Source organism: Schistocerca nitens, chromosome 8, assembly GCF_023898315.1.
Source record: "Schistocerca nitens isolate TAMUIC-IGC-003100 chromosome 8, iqSchNite1.1, whole genome shotgun sequence".
Taxonomy (NCBI): Eukaryota; Metazoa; Arthropoda; class Insecta; order Orthoptera; family Acrididae; genus Schistocerca; species Schistocerca nitens.
The window spans coordinates 235,565,831-235,580,455 of NC_064621.1; the positions used below are offsets into that span (position 1 = coordinate 235,565,831).

The 14,625-nt window shown below is 38.7% G+C and overlaps 1 protein-coding gene across 1 annotated transcript in view; it reads left to right on the plus strand.

The window, feature by feature from the left end:
• The window catches only part of LOC126199250 (uncharacterized), a 48,375-nt gene extending 36,924 nt beyond the window's left edge, over positions 1-11,451 (plus strand). The window contains exons 7-8 of the mRNA XM_049936045.1: positions 9,263-9,399; positions 10,257-11,451. Coding sequence (XP_049792002.1) covers positions 9,263-9,399; positions 10,257-10,376 — 257 coding nt within the window. The 3' untranslated portion in view covers positions 10,377-11,451. The remainder of the gene's footprint in view (positions 1-9,262; positions 9,400-10,256) is intronic.
• The last annotated feature ends 3,174 nt before the right edge of the window (positions 11,452-14,625 follow it).

Here is a 14,625-nt window from a genome sequence, read left to right on the forward strand (position 1 = left end):
TCACTTCCTTTTAACTGTATGGTATGTGTTATATTGCATTTAGGAACTTTCGGGTAATTGAACATGTATCAATAATTACTGATTTCTGTAGTTGTATATATACGTTTGGATGTAGCTCTATTGCATTGATGTACTGGTGGATATTGTGTGGTATGACTCCTGTAGTTGATAGTATAATTGGTATGATGTCAACTTTATCCTGATGCCACATGTCTTTGACTTCCTCAGCCAGTTGGATGTATTTTTCAATTTTTTCTCCTGTTTTCTTTTGTATATTTGTTGTATTGGGTATGGATATTTCGATTAGTTGTGTTAATTTCTTCTTTTTATTGGTGAGTATGATGTCAGGTTTGTTATGTGGCGTTGTTTTATCTGTTATAATGGTTCTGTTCCAGTATAATTTGTATTCATCATTCTCCAGTACATTTTGTGGTGCATACTTGTATGTAGGAACTTGTTGTTTTAAAAGTTTATGTTGTAAGGCAAGCTGTTGATGTATTATTTTTGCGACATTGTCATGTCTTCTGGGGTATTCTGTATTTGCTAGTATTGTACATCCGCTTGTGATGTGATCTACTGTTTCTATTTGTTGTTTACAAAGTCTGCATTTATCTGTTGTGGCATTGGGATCTTTAATAATATGCTTGCTGTAATACCTGGTGTTTATTGTTTGATCCTGTATTGCAATCATGAATCCTTCTGTCTCACTGTATATATTGCCTTTTCTTAGCCATGTGTTGGATGCGTCTTGATCGATGTGTGGCTGTGTTAGATGATACGGGTGCTTGCCATGAAGTGTTTTCTTTTTCCAATTTACTTTCTTCATATCTGTTGATGTTATGTGGTCTAACGGGTTGTAGAGGTGGTTATGAAATTGTAGTGGTGTAGCCGATGTATTTATATGAGTGATTGCTTTGTGTATTTTGCTAGTTTCTGCTCGTTCTATAAAGAATTTTCTTAAATTGTCTACCTGTCCATAATGTAGGTTTTTTATATCGATAAATCCCCTTCCTCCTTCCTTTCTGCTTAATGTGAATCTTTCTGTTGCTGAATGTATGTGATGTATTCTATATTTATGGCATTGTGATCGTGTAAGTGTATTGAGTGCTTCTAGGTCTGTGTTACTCCATTTCACTACTCCAAATGAGTAGGTCAATATTGGTATGGCATAAGTATTTATAGCTTTGGTCTTGTTTCTTGCTGTCAATTCTGTTTTCAGTATTTTTGTTAGTCTTTGTCTATATTTTTCTTTTAGTTCTTCTTTAATATTTGTATTATCTATTCCTATTTTTTGTCTGTATCCTAGATATTTATAGGCATCCGTTTTTTCCATCGCTTCTATGCAGTCGCTGTGGTTATCCAATATGTAATCTTCTTGTTTAGTGTGTTTTCCCTTGACTATGCTATTTTTCTTACATTTGTCTGTTCCAAACGCCATACTTATATCATTGCTGAATACTTCTGTTATCTTTAGTAATTGGTTGAGTTGTTGATTTGTTGCTGCCAGTAGTTTTAGATCATCCATGTATAGCAAATGTGTGATTTTGTGTGGGTATGTTCCAGTAATATTGTATCCATAATTTGTATTATTTAGCATGTTGGATAGTGGGTTCAGAGCAAGGCAGAACCAGAAAGGACTTAATGAGTCTCCTTGGTATATTCCACGCTTAATCTGTATTGGCTGTGATGTGATATTATCTGAATTTGTTTGGATATTAAGTGTGGTTTTCCAGTTTTTCATTACTATGTTTAGGAACTGTATCAATTTAGGATCTACTTTGTATATTTCCAATATTTGTAGTAACCATGAGTGGGGTACACTATCAAAAGCTTTTTGGTAATCAATGTATGCGTAGTGTAGAGACCTTTGTTTAGTTTTAGCTTGATATGTCACCTCTGCATCTATTATCAGTTGCTCTTTACATCCTCGCGCTCCTTTGCAGCAGCCTTTTTGTTCTTCATTTATAATTTTGTTCTGTGTTGTATGTGTCATTAATTTCTGTGTAATGACTGAAGTTAATATTTTGTAGATTGTTGGTAGGCATGTTATGGGGCGATATTTAGCTGGGTTTGCTGTGTCTGCTTGATCTTTAGGTTTCAGATAAGTTATTCCATGTGTAAGTGTATCAGGGAATATGTATGGGTCTGCAATGTAACTGTTAAATAATTTAGTTAGATGTGAATGTGTTGAGGTGAACTTCTTTAGCCAGAAATTTGCTATTTTATCATTTCCAGGGGCTTTCCAATTGTGCGTAGAATTAATTGCTCGGGTGACTTCATGTTGCAAAATTATCACTTCAGGCATTTGTGGTATCATCTTGTATGTATCTGTTTCTGCTTGTATCCACCGTGCATGCCTGTTATGTTGTACCGGGTTTGACCATATGCTGCTCCAGAAGTGTTCCATGTCTCTTATGTTTGGTGGATTGTCTATTTTTATGTGTGTGTTATCTATTGTTTGGTAAAATTTCTTTTGGTTTGTGTTGAATGTTTGGTTTTGTTTCCTTCTATTTTCACTTTTTTTGTATCTTCTAAGTCGTTTCGCCAAAGCTTGTAATTTTTGCTTCTTTTCATCTAATTGCTCTATTGCTTCTTGTTGTGAGATTTTACCTAACCTTTTTCGTTTTTTGTCTGATATTTCATTTCTTATAAATTGTGTTAACTGTCCGATGTCTTTTCTCAGTTTTTCTATTCTGATCTGTAGCCTGTGTTGCCATGCTGGTTTTGTGGGTTTCTTCTGTGTGTTGGTTGGTTCTGATATCTGCCTAGTGTGTATATTTAGTGTAGTGAGTGCTCCTACATAAACCAGTAGTTGTAACTCTTCCATAGTTGTGTATTCATTTATTTTGTTGTGTATGATTGTGTTGATAGTTTTTATTGTTGTTTCGACTTGTGGGCTATTTGGTGGTCTATGCAAGAATGGTCTAATGTCTGTATTTGTGTCTTTGTATTCTATATATGTCAACTGAAATTTTTCTTCTATATCTAACATGTGTGTCACTTCGTGTTCTATTTGTGCTTGTGGCTGTCTTAAAATTTCATTTTCCTCTGATTGTTTAATTGACGCGTGTTGTTCTTTGTTTGTTTGCTCTGGGATGTTTGAGTCCATTACTGTATTTTCTTCTTCTTCTAATTGCACATTATTTTGTTCCAGTATTTGTTGTACTTGTTGTTTGATGTTTTCTAATTCTGACTGGGGTATCCTGTTATTTTTTATTATTACACGAATCTGATCAGCTAGACGTTGTTCTGTTAAAAATTTTAATTCTGGGTATCTGGTAATAAATGTTGTGTATACTTGTGATCTGTATCCAGTTGTGTTGGTTCCTAGGTTTGTTGCTTGGTAATAACAGAACATGAGGTGTCGATTAACTTCATCTGACCATCTCATCCTCTGTCTTTGTTTTCCTTCTAGGGTGGTTGCAGGAAGCATATCCTGCAAAACACCTCTATTTGGATTTAAATCATTTTCCAGTTGGCTAGCAGTGTCATTACCATTGTGGGCGGGCATAGGGTTCAAGCGCCGTCCCCGACCATGATGGCGCTTGTCCGAGGCTTCTTTAGTTCTGTCCTGAACCAAGTAATCACACTAAAAGGGGGGTTAGCCCTATTAGTGGTTTGTTCTTTTCGTCGCCTTTTACGACTGGCAGAACATACCGGAGGCCTATTCTTTTCCCGGGCCTCCACGGGATTATTATTATTATTATTATTATTATTATTATTATCATCATCATCATTACTGAAATGTTTTACCAATTTAAGAGTGCTTTTAAACTTGTGAATGGGTGTTGGTGGTGGGTGGGGGTGGAGGGGGGGGGGGAGGGTAGAGTGCATCCCCCCCCCCTTCCCCAATCTTAAATTCCCAAAATCTCTTCATGAATTTCCTATGTCGTTTATTCCATTCATCTGCCTATTACTATACATTTATTACAGTTTCACTTACAGTGGTAAACTTCCAATTGAAAGTAACCTAAGAGTTACTGAAAACTAAGGCACAATATTTTTTCTTTAGTCTCCACTTCCCATTCTCTGAGAACCCACGCATTTTTTAGTATTATGGCTTTTTGCATCAACCTCCAAATTTCAGCTGGCATGCCCAGTTGCCTTAAGACTCAAAGGAGAGTGTGAGAGGTACTAGTATTCCTGTGCTTAAATGGTGATGGTTATTGCACAAAACGTGTATTATGCGACTGTTTGTGTAATTTTTCTATTTGTTCAGCGTGTTTATTCTAGGCCTATCCGAATGTTTTAAGTGTAAGCTATCTTCACCAATCCTTGACCCATCTGAGCTGCTTCTCTGTCACAAATGAACTCCTCATCAGTGTGACACGCAGATCTTGATTGACCCTGTTAGGATGATGTCATGGAAGGAGTTTTGCCATCCAAACAATGATTTTCTGGGTATCACTACAGATGTTAGGAGTTTGTTACTGGCTAGGATGACGTAATGTTAAATTGTATACCCACACATTCACTATAGAAATATTGATGAACTTTATTTATGGAAGAAAACTTCCCTGAGTGATTTTTACATTTCCTTTTATCTACAAAATCTCCATCTATGTATCTTGGAAGTGTGGTATAATTTACTTATGACTTCAGATAATGGTAGGGAACTTTTGTCAACAGCACTCATCATTTTCATGTTTTACTCCAGTTGAATGACATATCCTGGTTCAGCACATGCATTTTAGATGTGAACATTTAATGTTTATGATGGTCATTAGGAACTTCTGAACATGCCACGTGAATCTTGGCAGCTATGTATTCATTTTAATGTGATCAATGCATTGTATATGACTAATTGTGAGATACCTGTTAGCTTCAGTTACTGTCATCTTCAAGCTTTCATGAGACATGGGATAGTTAACATAGCAGTAATTCACTATGTGTAATGACTTGTACGTAGTTATTTTGTATAACATTTAGATAGATTGTAGTATGGTATATTGCAGGGTACTGTTGATTTTATAGGTCTTTCTAAATGAGTTGTGTGATGTTTCTACAGGAAATGAGATGCTATTCTTGGATTCTGGAGATCAGTAAACAGTGTGATCAGTTTCTGCTATACATACTCGAATATTTTCCAGTGAAATGTATTTTTCAAAACCCCAGTGTTCTAAAATTAGAATAGCCATTCAAACATTGGTTCAAGTTGTTCACCTCAAATTAAAGAAAAGCCAGAGCAGGAGATCAGTGATCTAGATACCACCTCCTTTGTATGTCACTGATGTTGCCAACAGCCAATTCCAAAATATAGTTATATGCATTTTTGTTTGCCATTTTGCAATTGTCCATAGTTCTCTGACTTACACAATAGCATATTGTCTTTATTTTGGTTTCTAGTTGCACTAGATCTAGAAATACAGGCAAGCATTACAGACAGAATGAGTTGTTGATTATACATGGTGTCTGTGGCATCCGTAGCTTTTAGGTTTGAAACACTACCAAAGAAGTGAGTCCTCCTTTTAAATTGGTCCTGTACTGTAGAGGCAGGCCAGAAAGAAATAAAACACTTGCACAAACAAATACACAAATAGCCAAACAGCGGCAGTATGCGTTATAAATGGAGGAGATCAAAACGCTGTATTGTATGCATTCTGCAGAAGTGTGAGCCAATCTTGGCCAGCCCTGCTTGCTTGCACTCAGCCAGTGCAGTACGATCCAGATGGAACAGCCTGTATTATGGTGACAGTCACACAAGTAATGTGTACGTGTGACAACATAGAAAACAGAATGAAAGTTGCTTCATTGGCAACTCTACATAAAATTACAAAAGCGGTATTGTCTTGTTGGTTTTGATTCTGGAAACTGTTTCAGTGGCACTGGAGTGCCAAGATCCTTCCTGTATGTCAAAGAAACCTCGTACTTCCTAAATGAATCAATCATAACACTGTAAAAGGGTAGCTTGAGAACAAGATGAAACATGGCGAAAGAAAAACTTAATGATTATGTAGAATATGAAGTTGGATTAGAGAAATCGGTGGAGGTGCAACAGTCCCTTGAGAAGTGGAAAACAGTATTGATTGAGTGAATGTATGATGAGAATAAAAAGCCAAATGCTGTACATCTGACATTGCATTTTCCTGTTTGAAGAGACCACTTCTCTTTTGAGACTTTCAATTTTTACATCAAGTGGATGTTCTCATTTTGTGCTGTATTTGTGGACGCATTAGCACTGAGCTTCTTGTACTGACACATTAGATGCAAAGGTCTTCCTTTTGGGTTAGTTACTGTTGATTAAAAGTGTTTTGCAATGACAGAGCAACATCCTTACTTCCATACAAAAGGACTTCTGAATATGAGTTCATCATAGAATTTTGTTGATTGACACGTCACATTTGGTGGGAAAATGTTACCTTTTCAGTTTTTTTCCCAGGCTGGTTTTTGTTATATAATGACTTGAAACACTTGGCCTTTTGTATGGGGGAACATAGTAAAACTGTTCCACCTGGAACAGTTATTTCACTAAAAAGGCTTTTACATCAAACTTTTTGAACCATTACGTTATATGATGAGATGTTTCCAGATACACACCTATGACTTGCCAGCTTTTCATGTATCAGCATATGTCGGTTGGCTCATATTTTTATTTTCATAATATCCTCCATGTTTGCTTCCAACCCTTTATTCAGGACGAGTGTTGGTCTTTGTGATCAAGATAAAAGTCAAGAGTTTCAAAACCTCTCAAAAACATTCATTTTGATTAATTTGTGTCGTGGACTTAGGAAAGGCCGCATGAATACACATGATGAGTTGTAGTCATTGCGTTCAGGTAGCACAAATTGATATGTAAATGGAAAAAAGTTAGGCAAACTGGCACTTGCAAATTACTTAGCTTGAGGTGGAATTTCTACAAGTATCCAAGGCTATGCTACACCAAATTCGTTACTGAGATGCTAAACTGTTAGAAACTATGTAAACGGAGTTTACAAAAGAAATTGTCAGGCTGACAAAACATCAAAGCATGTGCTTTTTTTATTGGCAATGGAGTGGTAGAGATGTTTCATTTTTCACATAATGATCAGTGTTGCAAAAGTAGGCTTTTTATATTGATGCACACTGCAAACAATGTATCTCAACTGAAAAATTCCAACAAAATACAGTCTCAAATGAAACTATATGGTTCCAGAGACCTTTCCAAGTCTCCGACATCTGTGATGTATATATCCAGATTGAAGCAACAAATGAAAATTTGAACCAAGGTGGGATTTGAACCCATTGTAGATGTTTGGGACTTGAAAAGGTCCCTGGTACCATATAGTTTCATTTTATTAAAAGCATCTGTGCCTGGGTCCCAGGCAGGATCCCCCATTTCGCTCAATGCCGAGGCCCAATCGTTCAGTGCTGAGGTGCTTTTCCAGTAGTTGGAGAGCATCCTTGGAGTGTTTCGCAGCAGCATGCTTCAGCAAAATCTGCTCAGTTTACGAGCCGTGTCATTTAAGATAAAACACTAGAGTTTTCGATAGCTGTCTTTGCCATCATCAGAAGTTGAAATCAATGACTTCTGGGGCCTGGCATAGTGCTCTGCTTATATAAATGTAATGGCAGCATCTGGAATATTCTAGAGAGGGCTGGAGTTCTGCATTCATGGAAGGCGAGTTGGGCAGCTTCTAGTGGCTCCATCCTGTCACAAAACTGAGTGACATCGTGGCTGGCCGGTGCCACATTTGAAATTGTCGATCCAGCATCCTTGTAAGTGTGAAGACTATGTCTTTGCTTTTGCTCCAGGTCCAAAGCCCAACCCCATGCCCTACTAAGTTTGTAACCCTGGTCTCTATTAAAATTGTTGCTGTTTATTCTAGTTAGCCATGGCTGAATATTGCGTAGAAATCTCGCATAAAATACAATTTGAAAAAATGAGAATTTTGGCCCAAACACAGTCTGGGATTCTGTTATCAAAGGAGCAGCCAAAAGTAGAATAAACAGCAACAATTTTGACAGTGATCAGGGGTACACACTTAGTAGGGCATGAGGTGAGCTTTGGACATTGAGTGAAAGCAAAGACATAGGCATGACAATTTTAAGGACACAGGAGTAGCAGTTGAAACGTGGCACTAGCTGCTCGCGTCATATGACCTCACACAATCCCATGGTGGGACGGAGCTGCCCAATTTGTCTTCCACACCTGTGACACTCTGGCCCTCTCTGTAAGGTTCCAGATGCTGCTACTACATTTGTATAACCAGAACACCATGCCAGCCCTGGAAGGCGGGGATTTCAACTCCTGGTGATGATGGCGGCAGCAGCAGCAGCTATCGAAAGATTAAGCATTTCATTTGAAATGATACGGCTTGTAGATTGAGAAGATTTTATTGGGACACTTGGAGAGCCTATGCATTGCTGTTTGAGTTTAGGGTTAATGCCAAGTGGGCCAAGGTGTGAATGTGAATTTGGATTGAGACGGGAAATGTGCTAGCATAGTCCATGCAGTTGTGCAAAGCCAATGTGCCGAGGTGGCGTAGCGGTTAGTGTGTGTACATCTAGTGACGAGGAGACCTGGGTTTGACATCTGTCCTTGGCACACATTTTTATTCATTGGTTAGTCTGCACATAAACGAAATACAATCTCCTTGAAAAATTGTGGCAACAGGTGCGAACTTGGTGGATTTCACAGAGATGTTCCTAGATGTAAACACCACTCGGGGATTAATCTTGAGGTCTATTCTGACTGGCTGACTACTGCCTACAAGGCAGTGCAAAGAGTGATCTATGATGGTGGGACATGTGATCAGCATGTCGCAAATCCCTCCAGCCGTTATTACCAGTAGATAAATCCTGATGGTACCACAGTTTCTTTATTCAAGCAGCTCCTCATTTGGCCTCATGAGGCTGAGTGGGCCCTGTTCCAGGCATCCGTATGTCAGAAAAAATCCTGAAGTGGTACCAGGAAACAAAACCAGATCCTTCTGCACTGAGGGTAGCAACAATGTCCATTCAGCTACAGAGATGGTCATTATCTCCAGATGTTCCTATCTCACAAGAATATGTGAGGCATACCATAAGATGTGTATTTGAAAGCAGCTGGCTTTGCTGACACTCTTATGGGAAATGAGCCCAGGGCTTAGTTCTTAGTTTAGACACACCACACGTGTGCTACGCAATACATGTTGTATCAGGGTTTACAAAAATTTATACAGAGGTGCTGACAGAGTTTATGACATATTGTGCATTGTTGCCAGTTCATTGGTAGAGAGATTGTCAATTGGAAAACACATAAGATGTTACTTGTCCAGGGTGATATCCAAGTTGTTTTTTACAGAATCGGGAAGCCATGATGAAGGAATACACATTCCACGTGGCAGAAGCTCTAGCAGCCACTTAGCTAAATCACTTCCAGTCAATGTGCCTGCATATGTGCCCACTCAGAGGCACAGTGGTGAATTTGAAGAGGATGTGGTAAGTTAAAAATTTGCAATCATTCCCTCTGAAGAGGGGAGGGGCATACGATTGATGTCTTGAAAATATTAAACATGTAAATTAAAGGTAGTTGCCAAGTGATGGGGTGTAATTTGTCAGAGGGTGAGAAGAATACAGTATGGCAGAAGTAATGTTGTCTCTTGATGGATCATACAGAAAAAAAAGTCTATCTGAGAAGGCAAATATTCTTCTGATTGTAAATACACTCTTAAAATATCGGGCTGATGCGGGGCCTGCGGTTGTTTCAGTATATGAAACTTATTCTCCAGAGTAGGTTAAATGTGTGTTGTCAGTCCCAGGTGCATGCTTTTCAGTTGGAATTCATTATATCCAGCCAGTTCCAGCAGCATTGCGAAATAACAATTAAAGTGACAGCATCTTCTGTATTTCTGACTTCTACAAAGTTTGTTTGGAAGCTGGCAGATAGATTTTACTTTTTGAAGGGGAAGCTGATGCTGTTTTAGTTATAAATTTATTCTAATTCAGTTTTTCACTAATTTGTATAAAAAGTGCTTAACTGTCATTACCATAACCATCAGAAGATGGTTTTTAGGTTTACAGACCTGTTCCTTTTTTATGTTTACTCTCTGTACTATGGGCTTCTATCAAGAAATCTAGGCTAGATAAGACAGTTCTTAAATATTTGTGGGTATCATTTGTGAGAAACCATATTTTTGTTACATCCTTGTATTTTTAGTACTCATCTCAAGAATTCACAGTGAGTGTCTTATTAGGTAGAGGCTGTTTATTATTATTTTCATTATTATTAGACAAAAAAGATTAGTAGTTACGTCAAATGGCATCAGAGTAGCTGTGATGCCTTTGTTCTTTTGCAGCATTACCCTCAAGATCCTGTGGATATTGCTGCTTCCATCAGAGCCCTGGCAAAAAGTGTACACGGAGAGAGTGATGTGTTTGGTGATCTCCCAAGGCCACGCTTCAGCACACAGATCTGATAAGTCTTTATTGTGTGTGGTAAATATCTTTACTTATGCTGGTCAAAGTATTACTGCCCACACTCTCCTGCCCTAATGTCTGCCCTGCATGCAGGGACTAGCTTTTAAGAATAATGATGTAAGGTCGTACCACAGCAAGACATATAAGAGTGACTTATTTTAACCATAGAAAAATATGAACGAAGAGTAACTAAATGTGTTTAGAGCTTTGGTGTAATCGTCTGCTCGATTGTAGTTTTTTTTAATAACAGCTTTGTTCAGAAAACTGTTTTAGAAGAGGGCTTCACTTTCAGTATTTCATACTTGCTTTCTGTATGACTGGTCTTGCTGAAAGCTGTTGCCCTAGTCTGGTATTTCAGATATCAATACCGTTTTCGAAGAGACACAAAATATGCTTAGTTTTGTGTGATTGTATATTTCTGGGAATGCATAAATTTCCCATCAGCAATGTTGTTAATTTCAAAGCATTGTACAAATATACGCTGTATTGACGCAGTTTACGCTGGCTTACAATTTTAGATGGTAACTTTGGAAAGGACAGTAATATGAGCAAAACAATAAGATGTAAACTCGTGTCTTAAATAGTCATTTTAACTTTTAAGTGTACTTGGTAATTTAAAGAGATGTATTTTTTTATTGTACTTGAGAAAATAATTGATCAGCAAGTAACAGCCAAGCAAATGGATTGTTTTTCCCCCTTAAACATTGTTCTTATGTACTCCATGCTCTCGTAGTTATGCTTTTACCCACCTTGAATTGTGATAATACAATGTCTTTCATCAGTCTTGTATAGTGTGTCATAGTGAATTGTTGTAAACTGCTGCTGTCATAAACTGTAATGACAGATAATGTCATGTGGATTAAGATTCTGGTACTGTTTGAAGTATAGCAAGATGTTGAAAACTTTGTGCTATAGGAATAATAGAATGATATACTTTCTATGTTTACCATTGTGGTGAACATACAGTTTCTGTATACATATTAAGTCTGCTGATTTAATATTTTGTTATGACTGTTATACTTTTGTTAAATTTGAAACAAAGATTAAATAAAGTATGTTTTCTTGGCAGCTGTATTTACTGTTGTATAATTAAGACAAGAAATATCAGAATCACAGTTTGTAAGAGTTAGTGTGATTAGGAGACCAAGTTGCTATGTGGAAATTGTTCTACCTTGTTCCTCCCTTCTTGCGATCAGACTAGACTCTTTCAGTTGTGAGATTCAAATCTCCATTTAGTGTTTCAATGGGTCACCAATTTACATTACTTCAGGCAAATGCCCCGATGTCTTTTATGTTGGCATGACTGAATAAAATGCTGTCAGATTTTGAAGCCATGTCAACCAAGTTAAAAATATTGAGTATTAGCCAGCTGTCACAGAATTCTCATCACAAGTTTAATCCACTGACTTATCAGGACTTACACAGTTCAGTCACGTTAATGTGACCACTGCCTATGTTCAACATCAATGTGCAATAACCACACACAGGTGGCAGCACTAGGAGTGCTATACAGTGTGTCAGGGGGACACGGAAAACAGTGCAGTCACTGTTGTAATGTGGACACAGAGCGATTTATCTGACGTCCAAAAGGGCATGATTATTGGCTTTCTGCCCAAGGGTGGAAGCATTTCCGAAATGGCTAAGTTTGTTACTGTTGGCATGATGCCGTATTTAAAGTGTTCTATGCATGGCAAAATAGCGCTATCCAAAACTGCCGAGGCAACTGTGGTGCAGCATAGGCCACAGAGAACAAGTATGAACGGCTGCTACAGAGGTGTATATGGGCTAGTAGACGTGCAACTGTTGAGAAACTGACCGCTCAGGCGAACCAAGGGGCCACCAACAGTGTTTCCTCAATGATTGTTCTGTCAACATTGGTGTGTATGGGCTCCACATCATTTGCCTCGTTCATACACCCATGCAGACTGCTGTTCATTGGCAACAAAGACTGGAATTTGCACACCAGTACTGCAACTGGATGTCCATTGAGTGGTGACACGTGGCATTTTCAGATTAATCATGTTTTATGTTCCACTGGGCAGAAGGCCATCAATGTGTACAGTGTAAAGTGCCTGAAAAACAAACACTTTGTAACAATTATCATAAAATTGCAGGTTGGAGGGCATTCTCTGAGTGATCTCATCATTATGGAAGGCACAATTGATCAACGGAAGTATGTATCTATCCTTGGTGACCATGACCACACCAACATGCAGTTTTTCTTCAGCAGATGGCATCTACCTGCAGGACAATGTAGCATGTCGCACAGCTCACAGTGTACATGTGTGGTTCAGAGAGAGCCAAGAGGAGTTTACTGTACTTCCCAGCTTCAAACCCAATTGAGAATCTGTGGGACCACCTCAATCAGGCTCTTCATACCATGGATGCTGAACCAAGAAACCTAGTGTAGTTGGCCAAAGCACTGGAGTCAGCATGATTCCACATCCATATTGGTATGTTCCAGACCTTTGACACTTCCTGCACATCTTGCAGCAGTTTGCACTGCTAAAGGTGGTTATTCAGGCTGTCCCATGTGAATGGACAGTGCAGGTGTCCTTAAAAGTGCAGAGCTGCAGGTTCTAGAGGTGGGTCAAATTTACACATGCATGGGAAAGCCAGTTACATCTGGCCCACTGTGTGACATACAGGATACCTTCAAAACTGCCATTCCATGTCCCTGTGTCCAAAACTCCCCATATGCCCTCCAAAACATTCACACAGTCACCACTGTTGTACTGAAAACTATCTGATAATTGACAGTAGAATGAATGGCAGAACTACACCACCCTGAGAATACCATGCTGTGGGTGAAATTCTCCACACCCACCCACCCAAGATGATGACCAAATTCCTTATACGGACATCCTTCCCTATGGGGTAACAGATGCGCTGCATCCAGGGCTGTTCAATAGTTTTATGCCCCCTTCCTAAACTTTGGCATTGCTATTTGTTTACGGACCACCAACATAAAGTTGTGTAATCATTAACTTCAATTTTAAACTTTAAGTATTTAAATAACATATAACATGGAGCACTTGTGAAAAATAAAATAACTACTTTTTTTAATAGCCCCTTTTACTGAAACATTAAAATTGGATACAATATATGGTAAAAGTACAATCCCTACAGTATAATAGCCTGTAACAAAATTACTTCAATTAAATGTGAAATTTGTTCATACCAAAATACATGATACAGCACCATTGTGTTTACTATTTAGAACAAATGTTTCACCTGCACTTCCAAAGCTACACCGTTCTTTGATACTGTTTTGAACCACAACTTCACTTGAATCTTCATTGACTGCTACTCAGCACATAGAAGAGGCACAAAGGTACCTCAGCAGAGAAACAGATACAAGAGAAAGGAGTCATAGAAATATTCTTAGCTTTCGGATGAAGTCCATGGTCTCCAGGCACTAAGGTCCAGCTGCATCTGATGAGACTAGCAATCTGGCTGTGATGGGTATTGGGGGTACAGAATAGGCATGGGCGGAGGGGGGAGAGCAGAGTAGGGGTTAGGGGAAAACGCTACTGCTGCCTTTGGGGGAGTGCAGTCATGTGGGGAGGTTAAGGAGGGGGGAGAAAAATACAGTAGAAGAAAGGAGTATGTAGGTGCATTGGAAGCATGTATAGTACTAGAGTGGGAGCACAGAGGGGATAGGCAGATGAGGCAGGGCCTACTACTTCATATAATGTGATGTGCATCACACTAGCGTGCAAGTCACAGAAGTGATCCACAAACAGATCGAATCTGCTTGGCAGATTAATGACTATGGGCTGATAAACTGGCGAGCATGGGTGGGATTTTTAGGCAAATGCTGGTCTGGTCTGCAACCATTTAAAGTATTATAATACACAAAACAAAGTTTAGATGATTCACAACCAGATGATGCATATGACTTTCCTCCTCCAGATCCTCTTGATGACTGTGGCATATGGAAGGGGACACACATACAAAATTAAATAATAAAATTTGCCAAATACTGAAAAATGGACCACACCCCACCCTAGACAGGAAAAGGTAGCAGCGTAATTCTGCCACCCATTCTGCTATCTGGCATATAAAATAATAGTTGGTGTTATTGTCCAAAATCTGTGGTGGTCAAACTTTTTTGCTCAAGAGTGAATACTGACATTGGAGTGGAAACTCAGGCAGATTGGTAATCTACATAAATTAGTATTTTACTGGCATTCAATAGACTAGCAGCAGTAGGGGTTCCAGATTGCTGCCACTGTCAGCAACCCC